We start from the raw sequence: 13020 nt of genomic DNA, 5'->3' as shown, positions 1-13020 counted from the left end.
GAAGCACATATCTTGATCTAGGTGACAAGTAATAGTGCATGTGCATACTTTGTCTGCTTGAAACCCTTTTCAACTCTGAAAGATAACTGCGTAAGCTAGTCCAATATTTCAGGACTTCCAAGATTGTTTAGCTTCATTTTTTAGCGCTTCAAATGTCTCTTAAGATGTGCCAGGGAGCTATCACATCTCTGTCTTGCGAAAGTGGCACGCTTCAAAAATAACTTACAAGCTCCCCCATTTCAGATAAATGAGTTCGGGCAGGCTCCACAGCAGCTTTTTGTCAAGCCACACCCAGAGAGGCTTGTTGGCCAATCAAAACTCAGCAGACTCATGACCTGTGATACAAATCTGCATAGAGAGGTGTTTCATGGTTTAAATTCACAGTTTTTACTACAGATCATGGCTACAGCTCCATATCAATTAAACAAATCAGTTGATATTCAAAGTGACAAGTCAATGGATGCCTTGAGTTTTCGTGAGCAAGCCACTTCGAGTCCGGTCTCTTCAAGAGTTGACACAGAGGGTGTTTGGGTTGATGGTACAAGCACATCAGACCAGTTTGCGCTTACTTCAGAGTCAAACGCTGCAAGGCTTCAAAGTGCAGGAACTGTGGAGAATCAGAGGTTTTTGAGGCTGTTCAGTGCAAGGACAATTGAAGATCAGAAATTTTTGAGAATATCTAGTCCCCAGTCTGATTGTAGTACATGGGATTCCCCAGCTTCCAACTGTGGGATGGAGTTCAAAGAGATTGGGCTTGAAAGCAGTAAAGGATTTCATTTGGGGGAGGGTGTTGAAAATAGCTTGCTTTTGTCAAGGAGGCTTACGACAGAAAATCTTGACACTTCCTTTGGAAATCTTCTCACAGAAAAGGCTACACCAGATGTTATGAACGATTCTAAAGCAAGAAGCAGCAGAGACCTATGTTCGCCCCATGCATTGATGTTCAAGGAGCGTCTATCACTTTCACAGGCTTTGAAACCTCACAGAGGGCCATTGGCTGCGGTGATCCTTTCCGAAGAAAACTTTTCAAACTCTTTAACCCTGTACTCTGCTGGGCAGGATGGATTTGTTAAGGTAGGTTAGGATGCATTAACAGGTTATTTTGTTTTACTCTACAAAGCTGGCTATGCTTGCCATACATGAAAGAGGCTAAGTCAAATAGTAGCTTCTTTACAGGTCTTTTCAGTACTGGAAAATTGTCTAGTCAGAGCTACCAGAATAGGGGCGTTGCCTTTATCTGCTTTAGCCCTTGCCAAAAGCTCTGATAAGTATCCGGTAAGAGTTGACCTCTGTTTTATACAACAATCCAGGTATCATTGGGTAATCCTAACTACTGTTGCTGCTTTGCACATGCAGCTAGTGTTAGCTGGTTCAAATGATAACTGCATTTATGCATATTCGGTGGACTATGATCGATCAATAGGGAAGGTAAATTAGTGGTCCATTTGTTCTTTTTAATAGTTTTATGTTTCTTCGTACTTAGAAATGTATAGGGTGACAGTAAGTACAAAGAAACTGGAGAGGAGGGGATTTTGTGTGTGTGCGCGCACGCGTGGGTGCGGGGAAGGGGGGGAGGGGTCGAGTTTGCTATATTACCATCATAGAAGCATATAGGAAAGGCCTAGCTAGTTTGTAATGATTGGTGGGCGAACTTCTGCACGGTACCATATAATTTATAAGGGCTCTGAGCCCCTAGTGATAGAGCTCCATCCTCCCTCCATCCATCATGATCAACACTTATTGTACACCCTAGATCACAAGTTTATCAGCTAGCCTCAGCTATAGTCTTTATTTTTTTGTTTTGTTTCCAAGAAAGAGATTCTTCTATTAGTTAATGAAACTGCCCATAGGGCTGCAACCACCTCTACTAGAGAGGGCTACGACAATCATAAGGGGAGACTCTCCCAATGAAAAAACAGCATATGTACAATGAGGCTAAATCCGGAGATGGGAGGAGGGAAGAGCCATGCAGGTGGACGGTAGTGCCATCTGAGCACACTTAGGACCATGGTGAAGAAAGGCCATGGGCGCCAGAGTCGAAGAAAAGCCTCTATACGCTCCCGCATGCTGTCGTAGCTGCCCTCGAACTATCCCCTGAGAGTATGGATGTGGGGCCTCGATTGAGACTCTATGTAACCGATCCTCACCCTGTAGCTCGAAAAACCTGGAGGGTACCGTCTCTGAGCAAGCCCGAACTACGATGAGGAGCTCGAGTCGCGTGAAGGCCTCCATCCATTTGGGCGCTACTGACTCGAGAGTTGTAAGCCACTCAGTAGGTACTGCCTCTGTGATGTCTTGGCACATGCTCTGCACCCCTCTCATGCCCTGCAGCAGCTGGATGCTTTGAAGCTCCTCGGACAAACCTGAGAGCTATAGCCAGTCACCCAAAGTGCGTGCTGGACCCTCTGCCATGGGACCCCAAGAGACATGAGGCCTACTACCAACCAAGTGGCCTCTCTGAGTGTTGACCATGGGGTTCCAAACAAGGGGCTGTCTCAAACGCTCCTTTGTGCAAGTAGGCTGGTGGTGCTCCACGCCTCTCCGCAGCTTCTCGCAGGAACGAAGAAGGCTCGCAGAAAAATGGTCCTCTAGTCTCTTGCTCAGGCCAATTTTGCGCATCTCTGTGAAAAATCCATCTGGTGGAAGGTCTCCAAGGGCCTTCAGCCTGACGCACTCTAGCTCTAAGCCGCTGAAGCAGAAAATCCTACGAGGGCTCCTCCCCTAGAAGCAGTCCTCTGACAACAAACTTCCTAAGAAGTGTTGTGCTCTGCTGTGCAGGGTCTATGGTCCCCAACCCCCCCAAGAACAAGGTAGAGTGATGACCTGCCAAGCCACTTTGGCTTGGGCTATCTGAGTATTGCGCCTTGACCAAAGGAAATTCCTGATCAGCCTCTCTACCTCGTTGATGCAGGAGCTCGAAAAGATCCAACAAGTTGTAATGTACCACATAGTAGCCAACAACACCTGGTTGGCCACTATAACTCTGCGTGCCACAAAAAGTCGTGCTGAGCTCCAATGTAACAGCTTCCTCCTAATGGACAGGAGGAGGTGAGCAACCTGCTGCTCACGAGACATGTCCAAGCCAACCCAACAGCCCAAGTAATGAATTACAGTTCCTGGGGGGATCCATCTCAAACCCTCACCTGGCATCCAATTAGTCGTCGAAGCATTGCCAGCCGAGAAAGCCACTGTCTTCCTCCAGTTGGTCAGTGCGCTTGATGCACAACAAGAGCCTGCTCACACCTGTGTAGGCTAGCCTCCTGGCCCTCCAAGTACAAAGCTGAGTCGTTTGCAAACTTAGCATCCAGTAGCTCATCGCCCCGAATAGGAATCGCTAAGCCACATAAACCAACTTGCTGTGAAACCAAAAATCTGCTCATCACCTCAACATAGAACAGAAAGAGGAAGGGGGCAAGAGGGCAGCCCTGTCTGACCGAACGTGTGAGCATGAACCGATCTCCTCTACCTCCAGCCAAAAGCACCTGACTGTGTGCACGTCTGTAAAGAGCTGACACACCTCTTATCCAGGCATTTGAGAAGCCCATCCTACGAAGAGTGCCCTCCAAAAAGTCCCAGTCAATTCTATTGTAGGCCTTCTCAAAATCGAGAAGAAGAATCACCAGATCCTCCCACGGAGGCGCGCGAGGAAAGATGTCTTCTGAAAAAGTAAAGATGTTGTCTAGGATACTACGTTCCTTGACAAAACCTGGCTGAGTACCATGTATAATGCTCTCTAGAAGTGGCCGAATCCTCAAACTTAGAGCCTTGGCAAGAATTTTGTAGTCTGAGTTACGGATGGTGATGGGTCGCCACTGCCAAATCTCATCCAAGGAACCACCCTCCTTGGGATTGAGGTAGATCAAACCCTCACTCATGGTGTCAGGCATCTCTCCTGTGTATAAGATGTACTAAAAAGCGCTGGAAAGGTCTGAGCCAAGCAAGTCCCAATACTGTAAGAAAAAACTGGGAGTCAAACCATCCTCACCTGGACAGCTACCACGGGGAAGTGCTGTGAGGGCCATGTGGAGCTCCTCTAGCTGAACAGGTGGCTCAAGTCTCTTACCCATCTCCTCAGTCACAAGACAAGGCATCTGTGCCCAGACCAGCTCTCTGCATACATCCTGACGCTCCGACTGAGGCTCTGCTGACAACAGGTCACGGTAAAAGTGAGTATGCACTCATGTCCTTTGACTCTGAAGCAACTGACCCGTCAGGCCTCCTCAACTGGCTGCCACTAGCGTGCGCATGCCAAGGTCCCACAGTCTCAAAGAATGCCCCCGTAACTCTGACACCCACCTGGGTCCACTAAGATGCTTGTCGATGGAAAGCAAACTCATGATTTCTCTCCTCTCTGCTGGCAAGCTCTTGGCGAGCCTGTTGCAACTGCTCCTCCAACCAGGGACTGTCTGGGTGTTGCTCTTGCATCCTCTACAAGGAAGCAACACCTCGTCAAAGACGTTGCTCCACCTCTCTCACTGCACCCAGGCGGGCCGTAGACTTCTGAAGAAAAAAACGGCTAAGTTGAGCAAGTCTAGGGGCCACTCTATCAGCAGGAGAGTCCTGTGTCCAAAGGGCCACCGCTCACTCTCTGAGCTCAGTGTCCAGCAAGCTCCTCTCAGGGATGCGTAGCATCGTGCTGCCCCTCCTCTGTCTATCTATACTGTGAGGATCATTGGTGCATGGTCCGAAAAGGATGTCCCAGCTAGGATGTAAAGTTACCCACCCCAGTCACAAATGCAGTCACTAGCATAGAAGCGATCTATCCTAGATAGATTCACTTCTTTAACTCTGTGATCAGAACGGGAGAAAACCAGGCTGTCAGTTGGTCGTACAAAACCTGAGTGCTGCCAAACATCAGAAATCCTCATAGACCAGGTTGCCAGCTTAGCCCCGTGTACCGTGACATGGCCACCTCCAATCTGATCAGAGGGGTCCTCCAACATGTTGAAGTCCCCCCCAACACACCACTAAGCTACATGCAGCAAAGACTCCACAACCTGAGACCAAAACTCTGCCCATCCTCTTGCCGCATTGGGGGCACGCCGGATAAATGTTCAGCAAATCCACAAGGCAGCCCTAAATCCACTGTGCTCTACCTGATACAATAATACCTCTGCCCACAATGGCCTGTTGCAAAGAATCCGCAATAGTCATACATACCCCTCCTTGGATGCCTCCAGGTTCAAATGCAGCTGACCAAAACGTCTCATAACGACCATGCAAAATCTGACCACACCGTCTAATGCGGCTCTCACGAAGATGATGCTCCTGTAGCATAAGAATGTCAATCTCACCAGTGACCACCCACAAGGCATCTCTAAAGCTCCTGATGCAGCTGACCCCTCTGACACTAAAACTGGGGCCCTCCTAATCCCTGCACGTTCCATGAGATGATCCTCATGGAGTCAGTGAGAGAAAACAGATGCTATCTTTGAGGCCAGTTTGGATGGGGAGTAATCCGCATCTGAACGATCTCTACACAAGCGCGAAAAAAGTGACTGTCCCGCCCAGTCCCAAGCCGAGCGTGCAGCCCGAAGGGCTATATCCTCTGTCCAAGAATCCTCATTTACAAGTACATAACAAGGAGGGCTCTGAGTGTCAGCAAACAAATGCTTCACAATGTGCCTACAACCTGCTACATCCGGAGGTGTCACGCTGAACTTGGCAAGAGGGCAAAGTGTCTATATCAGATCTATCACCCTTAAGTCTCCTGTGTGGTGTGAGAACTCAGTAGCCTGAATCAGGAGCCAGTCTAGAACTGTGTGCAGGGTCCACTCTGTGGGAACCCTACCGCACAATAGAAAGGAGAAACCCACCGCTGTGTCCAAAGCCTCAATGCCTCTAGCTGCAAGAAAGAGGAAGTGGACTCGAAAGCAAGCCTCCTCCAATTTAAGAGAAGAGTCACCCAGGAACCGTGTGAAGTTGTAGTCCAAGAAGTCCCCGCGTCTACGAATGTCAAAGCTAGTTTGCACCAAAAAAAAGGAAGCCTCAGACGGAGCTGTCCCTCTCGAGCCACATGGCTCGTAGCAAAAGCACTACCAAGAGATCGCCTCGTGGCAGACGCGTGTCCACTACCCTGCGTCTAACGAGGAGTGGAGGAGGAGTCGGGAGATGAGGCTGTGGGCCTCACCTGGGAGAGAGGAGGGACGGGAGGCGGTGATGAAAGTGGGGGAGGCGGAGCGGCAACGTCTGAGGCAAGAGGAGGTGGAGGTGGAGGAACTAAAGTGGACGGGCCTCCTCAGGTGGGTCCTGCTGAAGGGGGTCAAAACGGTTCCTAGTCGGAACCCAGTGTTGCTGAGTTGTAGAAGGTCGGCCCCGCACCTGCTGCCAACCATCAGCTATCTGATCAACGGTCTTAGTTGATGAAACCGGCCCGTAGGGCGGTAGGCGTTGGCTTTCACCCGAAATTCTTTACTTTAGACACACACAGAGTACTTTGCAAAGGTAACCTGTAACGGGGATTAACACCTAAGTACACACACGGCTCAGAAGCTAGAATGCTCCGAGCAGATGCCGGCAACCTGTAGGCCCCAAAATTGGCGTCCCTTTTGGTATTTCTTTATTCTTTAACAGAGGGAATAAAACCTGTGATCTCCTACAAGCTGCCGCCGCACAATCTAGGCTAAGAAACACCTGTTCTGGCCCGATTTTCGCAGCATAACTGTACTAGGATGCTTCACAGTCAGTATTCCCACGCAATAGGTGACTTTCCCGACGCATACAAACACTTTGCAAAACCTGGCGAGAATCTGCAGCACGCTGAATTCTCTGTTTTCTGCACCGAAAATGCGTGAGTTCACCCGTATAGTGGTCCCCTCGCGTCCCCGAACCTTCTCGGGGTATTAGGTCCGTTTAGGGCCGAAACCCTAAACCGCAAAAATACACAGCAGGCTGTAATTCCCTGTTTTGGGCTCTGTTTCGCGTGCCAGTCGCATCTGTAGCAAGACCTCGAGCTCCCGCACCTATAGGACTACTTGCCCTTTGAATCGGACGAGATTTCTGACGTGAAACCTCTCCGAATTCACTTGTACCTGTGGGGGATTAGTCGCTAGCTAATCCAGTAGCTCTGCAAGAGGCTCTTGCCTCGTCAATTGCGCATGAACCCACATAATTGTACATTGGTCAAATGAAAAACCCACTAGTGGGGCATAACATACTGCTCGTAGGGGAGAGAGAGAGCAATGCATAGCGTGCAGGGCATCACTCCTCGCACCACACTGTACATAAGAGGGAAAGGAAGCACTTCATAGCTCTTAACCTGTGACAGAGAGTTGCAAATGAGCCTCCCAGCTATAAAATCAGCGCCAACTCTTCCTTGCATTGGAAAGTGCACAAAAATGTGACACTTGGCGCATTTACAAGCATTTTCCCGTTTCGGGTTCGCCGCTTAAAATATCCCAACTGATTGCCCAGTTGTCTTCGCGGCAGAGTTGTAAAATGTTCTCCTAGTCATATCGGAGGTAATAACGCGAACACATTTCTCGGCCCAAAATAGCAATTCCCTAAATTTTAGGAGATGCTTCCGTTGGGCTCCCACTGGTCTTCTGACCATCTATCCTCATTGGGACCGCATCCAAAATGCAATGGGGCGCAAATGTCGGATGCTCTCTGTTGGCAGTCACACCTTGACTTTAGGCCTTTATTGAGTTCATTTCCTAGTATCCACCAACTTGCTAAGTGTGACGGGGGGACCTATATGATCTTGCTCTGATCCTAGACATCCTCTTACCATACGAATTCCAGTGCCGACCACTACCCATCTGCGGGTGAAACTACCGTTCACATTGGCCATGCAATGTCCGACCGTTTGCTACTTCAAGAAGAGGGTCTAAAAAATAAAACAAAACCCCTTGGAAAGAAACCAACAACTAAAGTTAGCAGTTGCCACGTCCTCGTGACATAGTTAACAGTTGCCACGTCCCCGTGACATACCCCCCTCTTGAAATCGCAAACGTCCTCGATTGCATACCATAAATACACTCCACTGATGATCTTGTGCTATTAACACTCTTTTATCATCGCATGTATCTACAAGAAAGGTCATAACATATAGATACAAATGACTTAATGAGGCCTTCATACTTTTGTCATTTCCATCTATTACACTGAATTCATATGTACATTTGATGTACTAGCTTTATCATTACCCCTCCTTTGCACATGTTGGGTTGGGGCATAAGTAGGCTGTAACCCAAAGGCTTCAAGGTAAAGCTGCAATAAATTTGGTGACTCTGATAGTTCATGCTCTTCCATCCACTTTGCACCCATAGGTGGATAGTTCTTGGACGTGGCAACTGCTAACCTTAGTTGTTGGTTTCTTTCCAATGATTTTTGTTTTATTTTTGAGACCCTCTTGTTGAAGTTGCAAATGGTCGGACATTGTATTGCCATTGTGAACGGTAGTTTCACCCGCAAACGGAAAGTTGGCACTGGAACTCGTAAAGTAAAAGGATATCTGGCTTTCACCCCGACGACCCAGGTTCAAATCCCGGCAATGGAACCATGAAACCGGCCCGTAGGGCGGTAGGCGTTGGCTTTCACCCGAAATTCTTTACTTTAGACACACAGAGAGTACTTTGCAAAGGTAACCTATAACGGGGATTAACACCTAAGTACACACACGGCTCGGAAGCTAGAATGCTCCGAGCAGACGTCGGCAACCTGTAGGCCCCAAAATTGGCGCCCCTTTCGGTATTTCTTTATTCTTTAACAGAGGGAATAAAACCTGTGATCTCCTACAAGCTGCCCCGCACAATCTAGGCTAAGAAACACTGTTCTGGCCCGATTTCGGCAGCATAACTGTACTAGGACGCTTCACAGTCGGTATCCCAACGCAATAGGTGACTTTCCCGACGCATACGGACACTTTGCAAAACCTGGCGAGAATCTGTAGCATGCTAAATTCTCTGTTTTCTGCACCGAAGTACAGCGGTCCCCTCGCGTCCCCGAACCTCTTGGGGGTATTAGGGTCGGTTTAGGGCCAAAACCCTAAACCTGCAAAAATACACAGCAGGCTGTAATTCCCTGTTTTGGGCTCCGTTTCGCGTGTTGGTTGCATTTGTAGCAAGACCTCGAGCTCCCGCACCTGTGGGGCTACTTGCCCTTTGAATCGGATGAGATTTCTGACGTGAAACCTCTCCGAATTCACCTATACCTGCGGGGGATTAGCCGTTAGCTAATCCAGTACCTGTGCAAGAGGCTCTTGCCTCGGCAATTGCACATGAACCCACATAACTGTATATTGGTCAAATGAAAAGCCACTAGCGGGGCATAACATACTGCTCGTAGGGGAGAGAGAGAGCAGTGCGTAGCGTGCAGGGCATCACTCCTCGCACCACACTGTACATAAGAGGGAAAGGAAGCACTCCATAGCTCTTAACCTATGACAGAGAGTTGCAAATGAGCCTCCCAGCTATAAAATCAGCGCCAACTCTTCCTTGCATTGGAAAGTGCACAAAAATGTGACACTTGGCGCATTTACAAGCATTTTCCCGTTTCGGGTTCGCCCCTTAAAAATATCCCAACTGATCGCCCAGTTGACTTCACGGCAGAGTTGTAAAATGTTCTCCTAGTCATACCGGAGGTAATGACGCGAACGCATTTCTCGGCCCAAAATAGCAATTCCCTAGATTTTAGGAGATGCTTCCGTTGGGCTCCCACTGGTCTTCTGACCATCTATCCTCATTGGGACCGCATCCAAAATGCAATGGGGCCCAACTGTCGGATGCTTTCTGTTGGCAGTCACACCTTGACTTTAGGCCTTTATTGAGTTTATTTCCTAGTATCCACCAACTTTCGAAGTGTGACGGGGGACCTATATGATCTTGCTCTGAGCCTAGACATCCTCTTACCATACGAATTCGAGTGCCGACCACTACCCATCTGCGGGTGAAACTACCGTTCACATTGGCCATGCAATGTCCGACCGTTTGCTACTTCAAGAAGAGGGTCTCAAAAATAAAACAAAACCCCTTGGAAAGAAACCAACAACTAAAGTTAGCTGTTGCCACGTCCTCGTGACATAGTTAATAGTTGCCACGTCCCCGTGACAGTCGAGGTACCAGTCTGTGTGTCCTGTGTATCTGGCTGCTGGGCATGGTCAGCCTTGGAAGGCTGCGCATGTGCCGTGGGTCAAGGTCTCCTGCAAGGATAGGCCTTTGCCAAAGGGCCCATTTGCCTGCAAACGAAACACTGATTCGGGAGACGCGAATACTCCACACTTTGTGTAATCCATCCCCCACTCACCCGAGGCAGCAGTACCACCTTGGGGAGGGAGTGTGTGTCTTGAACAAGAACCTGCATAGTAGGTAAACCTGCAGCCTTGGCCACAACTGAAGCTACAGTGCGCAGAGACTCCAGAACTGTCTCGAACATGGAACCAATCCTGGGGAGAAGAGGGAGGTACTCTCGCCTCAGGCCTAGGAAACAGACCGAGATCAGCAAGTCTACCTCCTCCTCAAGCACATCTGTAGTAGGGTCAAAACCATGATGCCATCATCGGAAGTAAGCTCGAGCTGCTCAGATGCCTAGTGGGCTCATCGAAATCACCTTGGCCGTCATCTCTGCAGACTCGAACTCTACCTGGTAGTACCTTCTCCCGAGGATCTGGACATCTGTGATCTTTCTCACATCGGAGAGGAGACAGGCCTGAAGTAAATCCCGAACCTCGCCCCGACTGGGCTGAGTGCCATTGATCTTGCAAATAACCGAAGTGGCTTGCAAGCGCTCCACTTCGGCCATCAAGCTCGCTTGCTCTTCTGGGAAAGAGCAAGTCGAAGGGCCGGCTCCGTGGTGTCGGACGAGGGGGCTTCTGTGGAGTCTCTCTAAGGTGGATTAGAAGCCGCCATTCTGTGTCTGTTGCTGAATCGAGGAGGGCGTTGGCGACGAGGAGCTCACAAGGAAGCTGAAAATACAGCCTGCCTGCGAGCCGAAAGCGTGACTGGGGGGGGGGGGGGGGGGGGGGGGGGGGGGGGGGGGGGGGGGGGGGGGGGGGGGGGGGGTGGGGGAAGGGGGGGCGCACAGAGGGGAAAAGGCGGGGGAAAGGGAGGATGAGGCGGGCAGGGGCTAGGGCAGGGAGAGGGCAGGGAGAGGCTGCACGAGGGGGATAAGGGGGGCTGGGCGATGGCAGGCAGCGAGCAGCGAGCTCCTTCAGTGTCAAAATTCTCAAGCAAGGCTATTGTTGAGAGCCGCCCTATAGTCTTTATTTTCAGTTCAGCTTTTCTTTTTTGGGATGACAGAGACTACATCACATATGTACATTGATTTGTCTCATAGGCGGAGTTGAGATTATTCGTGCAGAGCTGTTGTTGAGGAGGGCAGAGCACATGGGAGAAGGATATCTTGCAGCTTTGTGGATCTACGCAAAGCCTTTGACAGGAGAACCAAACCAAAGTGTAGACTGCAGGGTTTAGGAGTATCCCGTGATATGGGTTATTATGGCACTGTATGACTGTGGTTGGATGAGTACTGACCTCAGAAGGTTTGTCACAGCCAGTTCACTCCGATATAGGGGTGAAACAGGCATGCCCACTCTCACGGACCCTCTTTTGATTATATATTGATGAGATCTCAGACTACATTAGGAGCTCAGGAGGCAGAGGTGCCCAGTTGGCTGGCATTTAATTATCATTATTATTGTATGCTGATGATATTGTTCTTATAGCAGACTCCACAGACGGTATGCAGCAGCACCTTGAGGCCGTTACACGCTTTTGCCCCACTTCTGCGCAGGACAGTGGTTTGTCAATGAACCTTGCTAAAACCAAGGCCATGATGTTCAACACCACAACACAGTGGGTCAGAGATCAACGCCTACCTTCTTATATGGACAGGAGATTGTGGAGTATGTGGATTCTTATAGCTACCTACCTTGGAGTGGTCTTTAGTGGGCCCATTTTCTCCTTGAGAGGGTTAGCGGAGGCAAGGGGACTAGAGGATATGCATCATTGGGCAGACTAGAGAGGATGTGTGCACATATGTAGTCCAGGAGCCACAGACTAACCTATTGCTTTTTGACACTCTGGTCACATCAGCTATACTCTATGGTGTACAGATATGGGGCCCAGCTTAGATCATCACAGCAGATCGAAACGCACATATGAGGGATGGAGATCGATGGAGCGACCATTGATATCCATGATTAGGGCTAAGGCCTCAATCCTGCATGAGATCATCAGAGCAAAGATGGCAGAACCACTGATCGTGGTTGAGGCCTTATCTAGATCAGCATCGTTCCTCCACAGTATAAGGGCGCTCCCTCGAGATAGATATGCCTGAGTTGCAGTCTTCTAGGCAGCTTACCATGGAAGGAGACACATCATGCTGGTATGCTCAGATGACATCATGGTTTATGATTCATGGGTTCACCGTAGACTGAATAACTCCCTTTCAGTACTCTCTGGATGTACCCTCCCTCACCTTGACACCTGTAGCAGGCTATAGTGTCACTTTCACAGGACAGTTAGTACAGTTTGGACTTTACAGTTGGTCTTTGGTCCGGTCGGTTCACACTGGACGGACTTCCTGGGTAGTGACACGTGGTAGGGATACGGTGGTTTAATGGACATGGTGGCCAGGTCACCACCGCCACCCAGTGGAGATAAACTTAGATGCTGTCATTTATGAGCCGTTGGTGGCTCTTTATGGTTGGATATATGAGTAGTAGCGGTTGGGTCAGGATCATCTTTACGTAGTCGTCTAGAGTGAGTCTATACACAAAGCACGTCTTCACCATCCTGGCACATATGAGCCTCGACACCCCATTGTACCTGAGATTCCTGGGCTGGAGCTGAGTGTGCTGCCACGCTAGAGTCTGTATCAGTTCTTTGAGATAGTCGAGTCATTTGTTGTGTTCTACTGTTGCTGTTGCGTCTTTGTGAGCTCAGTTGTTGTCTATTGTTTCCTGTTTTCAGTCTGTTTTGAGTGAGGTTGTCACGCACATTGCACTGAGGAGCACCCACTATAGAGTGCACGAGACACTATCTGTGCTACAGGTGCTCTCATTTTGGCGATCACGGTGGG

At 49.3% G+C, this 13020-nt stretch overlaps 1 protein-coding gene across 4 annotated transcripts in view; it reads left to right on the top strand.

The window, feature by feature from the left end:
* Positions 1-13020, top strand: part of LOC147435098 (uncharacterized) — a 256763-nt gene that overhangs the window by 197581 nt on the left and 46162 nt on the right. For all 4 annotated transcript variants that reach the window (XM_086491450.1, XM_086491452.1, XM_086491451.1 and 1 more), the window contains 3 exons: positions 244-1074; positions 1177-1275; positions 1357-1428. In XM_086491450.1, the coding sequence (XP_086347576.1) occupies positions 244-1074; positions 1177-1275; positions 1357-1428 (1002 nt within the window). The remainder of the gene's footprint in view (positions 1-243; positions 1075-1176; positions 1276-1356; positions 1429-13020) is intronic.

This window comes from Adiantum capillus-veneris, chromosome 19, assembly GCF_014529385.1.
Source record: "Adiantum capillus-veneris isolate H3 chromosome 19, ASM1452938v2, whole genome shotgun sequence".
Taxonomy (NCBI): Eukaryota; Viridiplantae; Streptophyta; class Polypodiopsida; order Polypodiales; family Pteridaceae; genus Adiantum; species Adiantum capillus-veneris.
This window is presented reverse-complemented; position numbering and strand designations above follow the sequence as displayed.